The 13,118-nt window shown below is 46.0% G+C and overlaps 1 protein-coding gene across 1 annotated transcript in view; it reads left to right on the forward strand.

Annotated features, from left to right (window-relative positions):
* The window catches only part of TRABD2A (TraB domain containing 2A), a gene marked incomplete at its 5' end in the record, with an annotated part of 91,305 nt that overhangs the window by 76,283 nt on the left and 1,904 nt on the right, over positions 1-13,118 (forward strand). Inside the window, 2 exons of the mRNA XM_056848313.1 lie at positions 617-707; positions 5,687-5,953. Coding sequence (XP_056704291.1) covers positions 617-707; positions 5,687-5,953 — 358 coding nt within the window. The remainder of the gene's footprint in view (positions 1-616; positions 708-5,686; positions 5,954-13,118) is intronic.

Consider the following 13,118-nt stretch of genomic DNA (forward strand, 5'->3'; position numbering starts at 1 on the left):
TACTGGCTCCCCCCTCCCCCCGATAGACCCTGAGGAAGTTCCAGGATCCCCTGAAACGTAGTTAGAAAACCACTACTGTATCTTTTGGAATTAAAGAACTTCAAAAAAGATTGAGCATCTAGCTGGCTTGCAAAACCCAATAATCCACAGTATAACAATCAGTACTTCGCTGCTGCTGCACATAGGGTTGCCAACCTCCAGGCACTAGCTGGAGACCTCCTGCTATTACAACTTATCTCCAGCCGAAAGAGATCAGTTTACCTGGAGAAAATGGCTGCTTTGGCAATTGGACTCTATGGCATTGAAGTCCCTCTCCAAAGCCCACCCTCCTCATGCTCCACCCCCAAAACCTCCCGCCAGTGGCAAAGAGGGACCTGGCAACCCTAGCTGCACACCCATGGCCAAATCCGAAGTGGTGCCTGGCATCCAGCTTGGTTTGGTCCGCTGCATATTTTTGCAAAATGCCAGCATTTTCATATCGCTGTTTTTGCCTGCTTATCTGGATTGTTTGGAAAGTGGTTGTTTTTTTCCTGCTTATTATCTGGACTGCTTGCAATGTGGTTGTTTATGTGCATTGATTCACGTTTTTTGGGATTTTGTTTTTCTTTGTTTGTAGGTCATTTCATAGGCAACAACACGGTGATTGATGTTTTGAGGAGAGAAGGGTATGAAGTAGAACACACCCCTGCTGGTCAAGCTGTCAACAGGTAATATATGCATTTTTGTCTCTGTCAGGTGCAGGAGAGAATCCATAAGCATTTTACCCCAGACTTACTACAAACCCTTATTGTGCATCAGGAATAAATTTAGGTGAATTTGCATACCTGCTTATTTTACTGAATATATTATGTTTCCAGGCACTGGTGAAATTGGTTGATTGCTGTGAACTAGACTCATTGAAAACATTGCATTTTACCAGATTTAAAGCACTAGAAGAAGAGTTGGTTTTTATATGCAGACTTTCTCTACCACTTAAGGGAGACTCAAACTGGCTTGCAATCACCTTCCCTTCCCCTCCCCACAACAGACACCCTGTGAGGTAGGTGAGGCTGAGAGAGTGTGACTAGCCCAAGGTCACAAAGCTGCCGGTCATGTGGAGGAGTGGGAAATCAAACCCGGTTCTCCAGATCAGAGTCCACCGCTCCAAACCACCACTCTTAACCACTATACCACACTGGCTCTCACTACACCACACTGACTTAAAAGGGGCTATAAGGTATAGTCTGGGGCTGGCGGACTAGGGGGAAAATGCTGTAACTTCCCACAAGGCATTGGAAGCCCAGAAGGCTGTTTTGTTAGTTCTTGCTCCCTTCTCTCTTGGCATAGTGTTAAGTCTGTATTGATGCTAACCTCATAACCAATGTTCGCCGGTCAGCGCTCCTGGTTTCCACCCTGGTTCTAACCTTGCTCAACACTAACCGTGTTTAGCGCCAGCTCAGGCACAGTGCTTCACAATTTAAGTACAGATCATGGGGAAAGGGGGAGGAGTCAGTTTGCTGGATAGGAACGGAATATGTGAGCCTACGCCAATCCCGACTTTCTAACCATGGTTGCAACTTAGAAAGTGTTATATCAGCATCGAAACAGTCAGCCTCTGGCAGACTCCTGATCTTTGAAACACAATCGGGAAACTGGAATTGTGGCATGTAGATTGGACCACTGTGGTTTGGCTGCATGTGGGGATTCACTCCAGTGATGGAGGAGAAAAGCACACAATTATATGACCTGCTTCCGATCTCTTGATTGCACCTGAGAAGCCATTGTTACGGCACTGTCCCAAGTGAGACGGAGCTTTACCAGCTCAGATCAAGAGGAGCGGTTAGGCATTGGCCCATGTTCCCCCACAAAACATAAAGGAATATTCCTTTACCTTCTGTTCTCTCTGTCATATTCAAGGACTGAACACAGGTTGTTCTTTCTCCTCCTCCTGGGAGTCCAAACATTTTTCCAGAGTGAGTCACTGATCATTTACCCCTGTCTTTTAATGGTCAGTGAATTGTAAGCGTTCATACTTGAACTCAGTCTGCCCTAGGGCTCTTCCCTGCTTCATTGTTGTTGTTTTTGCGGGCGGGGTGGGTGGGCGGGGGGAGGCTGCCCCATGGGTTATTCCTAAATCCACCTGTGATGTCCTAAGAGGCTTTTTCATTCCCTCCCATACATTTTTGCATATGTGTGTCTTTGATCAGCCCGTCTGAAATTTGCTTTGCATTCTCTTTCCTGAGTTCAGGTTCAGTGGGTACACTTGGCTGAAAATTAAAGGCACGAGAGTGCTTTTGCTTTACATTTCCTCCCCTCCTGTAAAATCAGCTTAGCATGAAAGGGAGGAGGGAAATGTTCTGTTCTCTGAACATTTCCTCCTGCTGTGCATGGCCTTTGTGGCACACATTTCGGAGGAGAATGGGTATGATTTTTCATAGCTTTGCTTGGTTGCTTCCACATGGAGGTTTTGCTCCTGTTTGACATCCAAACTGGAACAGGGGTTGTGGATTTTGTTTTGTTTTTGAGCATCTACATGAAGTTGTCCCATAACAGTCCACTTTCTCATCTCCCCCCCACCCCGTTTTTCTCTGATCTTTCCATCACCGTGATTCATACAGTCTTTTAGTCAAGGTGCTTTTAGATGCTGTGTGAATGGGAAAGTAACATTTTGTAAGGTCTCGCACATGTTGGTGTCCTTCTCCTTGCCTCTGCCTCCCAGGGCTACCATTTCCCCATTTTCTCACTGGCACCACTTGTCTGTGACTCCTAGGGTTGCCAGCTCCGGGTTGGGAAATACCTGGAGATTTTGGGGGCGGAGCCTGAAGAGGGCGGGATTTGGAGAGGGTAGGGACTTCAATGCCATATAGTCCAATTGCCAAAGCGGCCATGTTCTCCAGGTGAACTGATCTCTATCGACTTGAGATCAGTTGTAATAGCAGGAGATCTCCAGCTACCACCTTTTAAGAAAGATGTAGACAAGCTGGAACGTGTCCAGGAAGGGCAACAAAGATGGTGAGGGGTCTGGAGACCAAGACCTATGAGGAAAGGTTGAAGGAGCTGGGTATGTTTAGCCTAAAGAGGAAAAGACTGAGAGGGGATATGATAACCATGTTCAAGTACTTGAAGGGCTGTCATGTAGAGGAGGGTGCCGAGTTGTTTTCTGTAGCTCAAGAAGGTCGGACCAGAATCAACGGGTTGAAATTAAATCAAAAGAGTTTCCGTCTAGACATTAGGAAGAATTTTCTAACAGTTAGAGTGGTTCCTCAGTGAAACAGGCTTCCTCGGGAGATGGTAAGCTCTCCTTCCCTCGAGGTTTTTAAGAAGAGGTTGGATGGCCATCTGTCAGCAATGCTGATTCTGTGACCTTAGGCAGATGATGAGAGGGAGGGCATCTTGGCCATCTTCTGGTCACTAGGGGTGTGGGGGTGGGAGATAGTTGTGAATTTCCTGCATAATGCAGGGGGTTGGACTTTATGGCCCTGGTGGTCCCTTCCAATTCTATGATTCTATGAACCCTAGTGACTCCCCCTCTCCCAAAAACAGTAACTCCTAGCTCACTGTAGAATTCTAATGCTGTAGTGCCGTGCTCTAGTACATCTTAATTCTCAGCTTTCATTTTTAAAGAAAGCCTTCTAGATTGTGGCAACAAATTTGTACAACATCAGTGCTGTAGTGATATAGCAATTACTGATTTAAAAAATGACCTTTAAATATCCTCTGGTGGCATAGAGGGGGGAAGTGCATACAGAACTCCTGTGTAGATAGCCTTTTTCTAATGCCTCTGCATTTGCAGCAATGATGACAGGGAAATGGAGAATCCCAGCTGATGCAGCCTTTAGCTAAATATTGACCAGAGAGAGAAAGATGTACACCCAAACATCCACAGACCTTGTAGAGCAGGACTTTCTCACTTTATCCTAGCATTGCTCAATGGAAGAATGGGAGCAAAATTGGTGTGTGGGGGGGATGGCTTTGTGCAATGCCATGACATCGCTTCCAGATTGATACCTGGAAGTGACGTCATGGCATTGCACGACATTCTAAGAACCCCCCAAATCTCCATCGGTAAAAATCGCCACCCTCCTTCCATAGTCTTGTGCCCTTTAGTCTCTGGAATTGACTGGTAAATCCCCCCTCCCCCATTCCTCACAGCGCATACTTGTAGTTGAAACAAGGATCCGGAAGTATTTCCCAGACTTCTGATACTTCACGCGTACTTCTTTTTTTTTCTCAATTAAAATTGGAGACACACATCACTGTTACAGTCCAAGTAGCTTTCTTTTTAGTGTAAACAATAGGAAGAGCTATCTGCACTCAGAGGAGCGTGGGCATCGTTCAGGGTGTGCCTTCTCTGGGGGTAGGTAATTCTGTTGCACCTCTCTGCATTGGGTCATTTGATTACTCCCCATCATGCTTGTGTGGCCAGGTTGGAGTTATTATTGGCAGCCCCTATAGAGCCCGGTAGTTTTAATGGAGAATTTCCTTCTGGAGAGATTGTGCTGACCTTTAAAGGTTAATAGACTGCAAGAAAGATGATGCAGCTACAGTTTGTCTGGCCTAATATGTCTACATTATCATTCTGTCTGCCCGCTGCATCAGGACTCTGTTCTACCTCACAGCAAGCAGTGGGAAGCCCCCCTCCCCACTGGCTGTCTCAGACTCATAGTTTGTCAAGTGAAGTGAGCATTTCCATGTTGGCAGCCCTTCTTGAATGGAAATCCGGTGAGAAACAAGTTTCTGGTTCTCATGCTCACAAAAAAAGAGTTCAAAAAGTGTTGCCCTGAAAGCTTTGAATACTTAAGGAGATCTGAGAACATCATCTATTGATGAGTGGATAGGATTATTTAAGTTCATTATGGCTACCTGCCATTTCCAATCCTTAAGTACCTGCTATAAATAAACACAAAAATTTTACACCTCTTGTAATGCAGAGGTATCAAATATAAGACCCGCGGACCGAATCTGGCCCCTTGAGAGCTCTTATCCGGCCTGCAAGCCAGCCGAGGCAGGCACCTCCCCCCACCCAACTCACATAAGAAAGGCCATGCTGTATCAGACCAAGGCCCATCAAGTCCAGCAGTCTGTTCACACAGTGGCCAACCAGGTGCCCTAGGAAGCCCACAAACAAGACGACTGCCGCAGCATTGTCCTGTCTCTGTGTTCCACAGCACCTAATATAATAGGCCTGCTCCTCTGATCCTGGAGGGAATAGGTAGTGCATCATGACCAGTATCCATTTTTACTAGTAGAATTCTCAAACTGGGCTGGCGAGGCATGGCCCGGCCTGACCAAGTGATATTTATGTCATATCCAGCCCTCATAACAATTGAGTTTGACAGCCCTGCTGTAGTGTTTTTGGTGAGGTGAGAGGAAGAAGAAGAGTTGGTTTTTATATGCTGACTTTCTCTACCACTTAAGGCAGAATCAAACTGGCTTACAATCACCTTCCCTTCCCCTCCCCACAACAGACACTCTGTGAGGTAGGTGGGGCTGAGAGAGCGTGACTGGCCCAAGATCACCCAGCTGGCTTCATGTGGAGGAGTAGGGAATCAAACCCGGTTCTGCAGATCAGAGATGTTTGCTTTATAGTCTTGTGAATACACGTAGTCTACCAATTCTGTTTCTGCATATATGTATGTTGGAAACTCTCACTAGCCTGCCTTCTCACTCCTTCTTTTCAATGGTGTTTTTAAATTTCCTCTCCCAGTGGGAAGAATCAAAAGGCGCTGTCGGCCCTCTCTTCGTCTTCCCCAGAATATGCTTCCTACGTCATCTCCCAGGAGCTCCACCCTCCCCAGCAGCATCCGCAGAAAGAGGAGGAGGAGGAAGAGTTGCTGCCTCACTTGCTGCTCCCGGAAAGTATTGACTTGCTGGAGAAAGTGGACAGGAAGTACAAGAAAAAGAAGAAGAAACAGCAGCAGAAAAAACAGCGCTTGCGCCAGTTCAATGACCTCTGGGTACGCATCGAGGAAAGGTAATGAGCCGGTGGAGGCAGACTGTAATGTGCTAGTTCATTGGGGCTAGTAAATTGGGAGGGGTAGCAAATGTGGTAGAAGACAGAGCCAGGATACAGGATGATCCTGACAGGCTGGAGAATTGGGCTAAAACTAATAAAATGCAATTTAACAAAGATAAATGTAAAGTTCTGCATTTAGGTAGGAAAAATCAAATGCATAATTATAGGATGGGAGAGACTTGTCTGAGCAGTGGTGTGCGAAAAGGATATTGGGGTCTTAGTAGACCAAACACTGAACATGAGTCAGCAATGTGGTGCGGTAGCTAAAAAGGCAAATGCGATCTTGGGCTGTATCAACAGAAGTATAGTGTCCAGATCATGTGAAGTGATGGTAATTTTTTACTCTGCTCTGGTTAGACCTCACCTAGAGTATTGTGTTCAGTTTGGGGCACCACAATTTAAGAAGGATGTCGACAAGCTGGAACGTGTCCAGAGGAGGGCAACAAAGATGGTGAGGGGTCTGGAGACGAAGTCCTATGAGGAAAGGTTGAAGGAGCTGGGTATGTTTAGCCTGAACAGGAGTAGACTGAGAAGGGATATGATAACCATCTTCAAGTATTTGAGGGGCTGTCATATAGAGGATGGTGCCGAGTTGTTTTCTGTTGCCCCAGAAGGTCGGACCATAGCCAACAGGTTGGAATCAAATCAAAAGAGTTTCCGTTGAGACATTAGGAAGAATTTTCTAACAGTTAGAGCGGTTCCTCAGTGGAACAGGCTTCCTCGGGGAGTGGAGGGGAGTGCTCCTTCCCTGGAGGTTTTTAAGCAGAGGCTAGAGGGCCATCTGTCAGCAGTACTGATTCTATGACCTTAGGCAGATGATGAGAGGGAGGGCATCTTGGCCATCTTCTGGGCATGGAATAGGGGTCACTGTGTGTGTGTCGGGGGGGGGGAGGTGTGAATTTCCTGCATTGTGCAGGGGGTTGGACTAGATAACCCTGGTGGTCCCTTCCAACTCTATGATTCTATGCTGCTGCTGGAGGTGGACTGTAAGGTGCCTGTGCATCGGGGCTAGTCAAGCTGGTGTCCCATCCTCCTCCCCCCAAATGACTCAGCTGGGGGACTGTATGACATGCAGAATTCATCAGGTGATGCTTCGTATTGTAGCCAACGCTGCTGTATTGCTGCATCTGTTAATGATTACACAGAACTGATATAATGGTTGTGAGTGAGTTTGGGGGAGGAGGCTATGGGTTCGTGATTCAAATCTCAGTTTAGTTCTGAATGTTTAAGTGGCTCACTGACAATCCCCCCCCCCCACCTGCAATTTGAGAGATCGTGAACTATTTAGGGCAAGACAGGAAGTAAGAGAAACTCCCAAGCTGCTGAAAAATAACAAAAATTCGTTTCCATCCCTTTCTTTTCCACCTAATTCCAAGGATGCTGTTAATTTTCTGAACCGGTGCTTGAAGTCAGTAATGGGCTGGATGAGGGTGAACAAGATGAAACTTAATCCTGACAAGACAGGATTACTGACTGTAAGCACCAGTTCAGAACATTAACAGCATCCTCAGAATTAGGTGGAAAAGAAAGGGAGGAAAAGGTATTTTTGTTATTTTTCAGTAGCTTGGGATTTTCTTGGGAGCCAGCGTCGTGTAGTGGTTAAGAGCGGTAGTTTGGAGCGGTGGATTCTGATCTGGAGAACCGGGTTTGATTCCCCACTCCTCCACATGAGCGGCAGACACTAATCTCATGAACCAGGTTGGTTTCCCCACTCCTACACATGTAGCCAGCTGGGTGACCTTGGGCTAGTCACACTCTCTCGGTCCCATCTACCTCACAGGGTGTCTGTTGTGGGGAGGGGAAGGTGATTGTAAGCCGGTTTGAGTCTCCCTTAAGTGGTAGAGAAACCAACTCTTCTTTGTCTTCTTCGTCTTCTTCTTCTTCCCCCCTAATAGTTCATACCCTAATAGTTCATCTCCCATATTTCTCCCATTCTTTTCCACCTAATTCTGAGGATGCTGTTGAGGTTCTGAGCTGGTGCTCGGAGTCAGTAATGGGCTGGATGAGGGTGAATGAGCTGAAACTTAATTCGACAAGACAGAGGTTCTCTGGGTTAGTAGAAAAGCAGATCAAGGACTTCAGATGTCCCCCAGCAAGGATGAGGTTATGCTCCCCTTGAAAAGCCTGTTCACAGCTTGGGAGCGCTGCTTGACACCGCTGTCACCTTAGAAAACCAGGTGGTTGCTGTAACTGGGAGTGTGTTTGCCCAGCTCCAGTTGGTGCATCAACTGTGTCCATTCGTGGGTCAGTCAGATCTAGCTGCAGTGATCCATGCCTTAGTTACATCTAGTCTGGACTACTGCAATGTACTGTACTTGGGGCTACCCTTGGAGAGTGTTTGGAAGCTGCAACTACTGCAGAATGCTGCAGCAAGACTGCTGGTCAGGGCCAGCTATCGGGAGCATGTGACCCCGATATTACAGCAATAACACTGGGTACAGATCTGCTCCTGAGCCCAATTCAAGGTTTTAATTTTGTCCTTCAAAGCTCTGCATGGCTTGGAACCGGGTTTTCTGAAGGACCGTCTTCTCCCATATGTTCCTGCCAGGAAACTAAGATTGTAGGGAAATGCCCTCCTGAATGTCCCACCAATTCAAGATACTTGTTTGATGAGAACACGAGAGAGGGCCTTTTCTGTGGCAGCCCCACAGTTATGGAACAAGCTCCCCAGGGAGGTGTGCCTGGCCTCCTCATTGTTGATCTTCAGGAGACAGTTGAAGATTGCATTTGATTGATGTATCTTTTATTATTGGTAATCCTAATTGGAGTGTTTTAAATTGTGACTTTTTAATGGATTTTATAATTGTTGTTTTTAGTGTGTGTTTTATAATGTTTTATTCATATTGTAAACTGCCTTGAGTTCTGCAAGGGAGAAAGGCGGCTAACAAATGTTTTAAGTAAGTAATAAACAAAAATAGGGAATCCCTTAGTAGCCACATCATGTTAATTCTGAACCGGTCCATAGATCCACAAAATGGAGCTAAGGACAAATAGGGGAATTTCTCTACAAACCTCAAGGTGGCTTACAAATCACAAATTAAGAACCTACGGAATAAAATAAAACCCTGAAGAAGAAGAAGAGTTGGTTTTTATATGCCGACTTTCTCTACCGTTAAGGAAGAATCAAACCTGCTTACAATCACCTTCCCTTCCCTTCCCTTCCCCACAACAGACTCCCTGTGAGATAGGTGAGGCTGAGAGTGTGTGACTAGCCCAAGGTCACACAGCTGGCTTCGTGTGTAGAAGTAGGGAAACCAACCCAGTTCACCAGATTAGCGTCCACCGCTCATGTGGAGGAGATGGGAATCAAGCTCAGTTCTCCAGATTAGAGTCCATCACTCCAAACCACCGCTCTTAACCACTACACTATGTTGGACCCCTCCACCAAGCCCCTTCTCTCCTAGTAAAGACACCTGCAATCTATACTCCAGGTAGGGATCTTTGTCAAACCTCTTCTGCTTTGGATCTGCTCCTTCAATTACTCTAAGCAATGAACGAAGAATAGGCTAGCCGCTGACTTCTGGCAGTTAGTTTTGCTATGTTGCTTTGGTCTGGCTCTTTTATAAATGTGTCCGCCATCAGGTTTGCTCTTTGGTTTGCCTTGCCAGCTGGCTTCTTTCCACTAGCATGTGAGTCTCCTATGGGGGCTTTTAGCTATGGAGAGGTAACGGGGCTTAAAAGGGATACTGATTGCCTACAAATTCCCAGAGTTGTCTTTTTTTTTTGGGCGGTGGTGGTGGGGAGATTAATGCACTTGGCCAACGCACAGCTGAAAGAGAACATAGCAGCTGGATGGCATTAGAATAATGGATATTAATAACGCTTTTTATTATGTCGGTTGGTGGCTGTGTTTCCTTCACCTGGAATGTGTAACAATGGTTTCTGGCAAGCAGCACAGAGTTAAGGGAGAGCTTTGGAGGGATGTCAGCTTCCCCCTTCAACTCCACTTTTTGTGCAAGGAGATTTCTGCGCGCGTGAGAGCGGCTATTCCCTTACCCCTTTTTGTTGCGCATGCGACAGAGGCGTCTGCTTCTAATTTTGCTGGCCTCTTCTCACTTTTTTTTTTTTTGCTCTCTGTCTTCCCTGCGTCTGGTTTTACTAGTTTAATCTTGGTAGCCTTTCTTTGTAATGCGGAAGCTTCAGGATGTTCGGAGAAGAAGAAAAGGGAAGGGTTTTTGAGGCAGGTGGTTTGGAGAGCTCCCAGTGTCCGTGTTGCGCTGATAAATATGTTTCGTTCTGGATATCCGTGTGCTTTGTGTGGAAGAGCCAAGTGGTAAAAAAAAATGAACGGGTACAGACTACTGGCATGTGACTAAGGCCTTGTGTTGTATGAGTATTCCTTCCAAACGCTGATGTATTCCTTCCAAGCACATTATCTGAATGCTGCCAGGGGAAGCATAATTTTCCTAATGAGGAGGCAGAAGGGCTCCTGCCTTGGTTATTAACTGTGAGAACCAATATAGAGCACTGGCTAGAGGGTCATCCTAGGATCTAGGAGACCTGGGTTCAAATCCTGACGCTGCCATGGCAGCTCACAGAGTGATCTTGGACCATGTTTGAGATGACATAAAAGACCACACACACACACCTAAGACCGGAGAGAGCTGCCGCCAGTCCGAGTGGACAATACTGACCTTGATGGACCCAGTAGGCTGATTCAGTATAAGGCAGCTAAGATGGCTTCTTTACTTTACTTTCTGCTATAGGTAAACAGCTGTTGTTCACTCACTTCTCTGGGGAAAAGTAAAGCAGTAACTTGGGGTATGGTTCCAATAGCAACACAATCTGTCTGTCGGACCAGAACCAATGGGTTGAAATTAAATCAAAAGAGTTTCCATCTAGACATTAGGAAGAATTTTCTAACCATTAGAGCGGTTCCTCAGTGGAACAGGCTTCCTCGGGAGGTGGTGAGCTCTCCTTCCCTGGAGGTTTTTAAGCAGAGGCTAGACGGCCATCTGTCAGCAATGCTGATTCTATGACCTTAAGCAGATGATGAGAGGGAGGGCATCTTGGCCATCTTCTGGGCATGAAGTGGGGGTCACTGGGGGTGTGGGGGGGAGGTAGTTGTGAATTTCCTGCATTGTGCAGGGGATTGGACTAGATGACCCAGGTGGTCCCTTCCAACTCTATGATTCTATGATTCTATCACAAATGAGGGTTGCTCAGCCCCGTTGGATGGAGATTCTAAGGATATAATGGGTTTTTGCAAAGTGCACACACAGACAGTATTATAGGAGTGCGGCTCAGGATTTATGTTCTTTTGCCTTGTGCCTCTGTTGTGTACACCCCATGGGCCCAAGCAATGTAAAAGCCTTCCTTCCTTCACATACCCTCATGTAACAGGAACAGGTATTTGGCCAGTTATTGACAATTTTACTTTGAGCCAATGTCTGTATCAGAGTTAAGTATTTGGCAGTTACATATAACATAGTTTTTATGTATTGGAGAAGAAAGAATCTGAGGTAACTGCATTAATCCAAATGTTGCTGCCATGAGGATATTTCTGGATGTTCTTTGCATCAATATTTGCGGACAATGTGGGTTTTTTTAAATGGCCTTTTGGGCTTTTCCCCATGTGTCGTATGGCTTTTTGCTAAAACGGGGTGAATAAAAATAGATGAACATTCCTCTGTAGAAAAACTTCAGTGGGACTATGCTGTACATTTTCCTCCCCAAACTGCTAGTTTTCTATGAGGAGGGATATTTTTATATGAAAGAGCTTCATAATTGTGGGAGCCACTACCAGTAGTCTGAATCATTGGAGTCCTGATTGAGGTTAACCACCTTGGTGAGAACTAAGTCTCAGATAGGGTTGCCAGGTCCTTCTTCGCCACTAGCGGGCGGTTTTTGGGGCAGAGCCTGAGAAGGGTGGGGTTCGGGGAGGGGAGGGACTTCAATGCCATAGAGTCCAGTTGCCAAAGCAGGTATTTTCTCCAGGTGAACTGACCTCTATCAGCTGGAGATCAGTTGTGATAGCAGGAGATCTCCAGCTAGTACCTACAGGTTTTCGAAGTCAAACAACAGCAATAAGCCAAAATACAAGTTAGATGCAAAACTGTGAAGTTCATTAACCAAGTATGCACAAATGCTCAAGTTGTTTGGAAAGACACATGAGAACAGGCTACGTAGCAGTCCATGTTGTTCCTGAGGAAGATTTTCCAAAATCGAAACAGGAGAATACTGGATCCCTGTAGAGACTGGACTCACAGGAACCACTGTCACCTTGATTTACAAGAACCATGAGTTATTATAACTCTGAAAATCATGGACATTTGAAGGTTTTATGTTAACCTCGTCATTGTATTGTGCATCGTATCCATGTTCTGGACCTCGTGGTCCTTTTCTTCAACCCTGTGTTGTTGGAAATTCACTGTACTATCTTGTGTTTCCCCCTTATTTATTGTGCATTTGTGCATACTTGGTTAATGAACTTCACACTTTTGCATCTAACTGTTGTATTTTGGCTTACTACTGTTGTTTGACTTCCACTACTGTGCTAGTACCTAGAAGTTGGCAACCCTAGTCTGAAAGCGCGTGGGTGTAAAGTGCCCATCACGTTGCAGCCAACTTATGGCGACCTCATACGGTTTTTGAGGCAAGAGACTAACAGAGGTGGTTTACCATTGCCTGCCTCTCTACTTAGCAACCCTGATATTCCGTCTCCCATCCAGTTACTAACCAGGGCTGACCCTGCTTAGCTTCTGCATGACTCCAGGAAGTCCGCAAACAGGGCATGAGGAACAAAACGACTTTCTGCTGTTTCCCCACACAGCCCCAAGAGCGCTTTCCTGTTGCAATTTCAGACTCCCACCAGTGTCTCATTTGTTTGGATTCCCCCCACCCTTGTGCTTCATTTTACACCGATTTTCATCCACCTTCATTTGCCATGTTGTTGCTCGTTCAACCAATTGGGAGAGATTTTGCGGGGGAAGATTAGGCTTTCACCAGAATAATTTGGTGTCGTCTGTAAGCTTGGCTGCTGCTTTATCTTCAGTTCCAGACTGTTTGTGAACACATTAAATAGCTCTGGTCCCAATATCCATCCATATGGAACCCCTGAGTGTACTTTGCTCCACTGAGAGAACTGTCCATTTACTCCTACTTTCCGCATTCTGTTCTGTTA

Source organism: Euleptes europaea, chromosome 4, assembly GCF_029931775.1.
Source record: "Euleptes europaea isolate rEulEur1 chromosome 4, rEulEur1.hap1, whole genome shotgun sequence".
NCBI lineage: Eukaryota > Metazoa > Chordata > Lepidosauria > Squamata > Sphaerodactylidae > Euleptes > Euleptes europaea.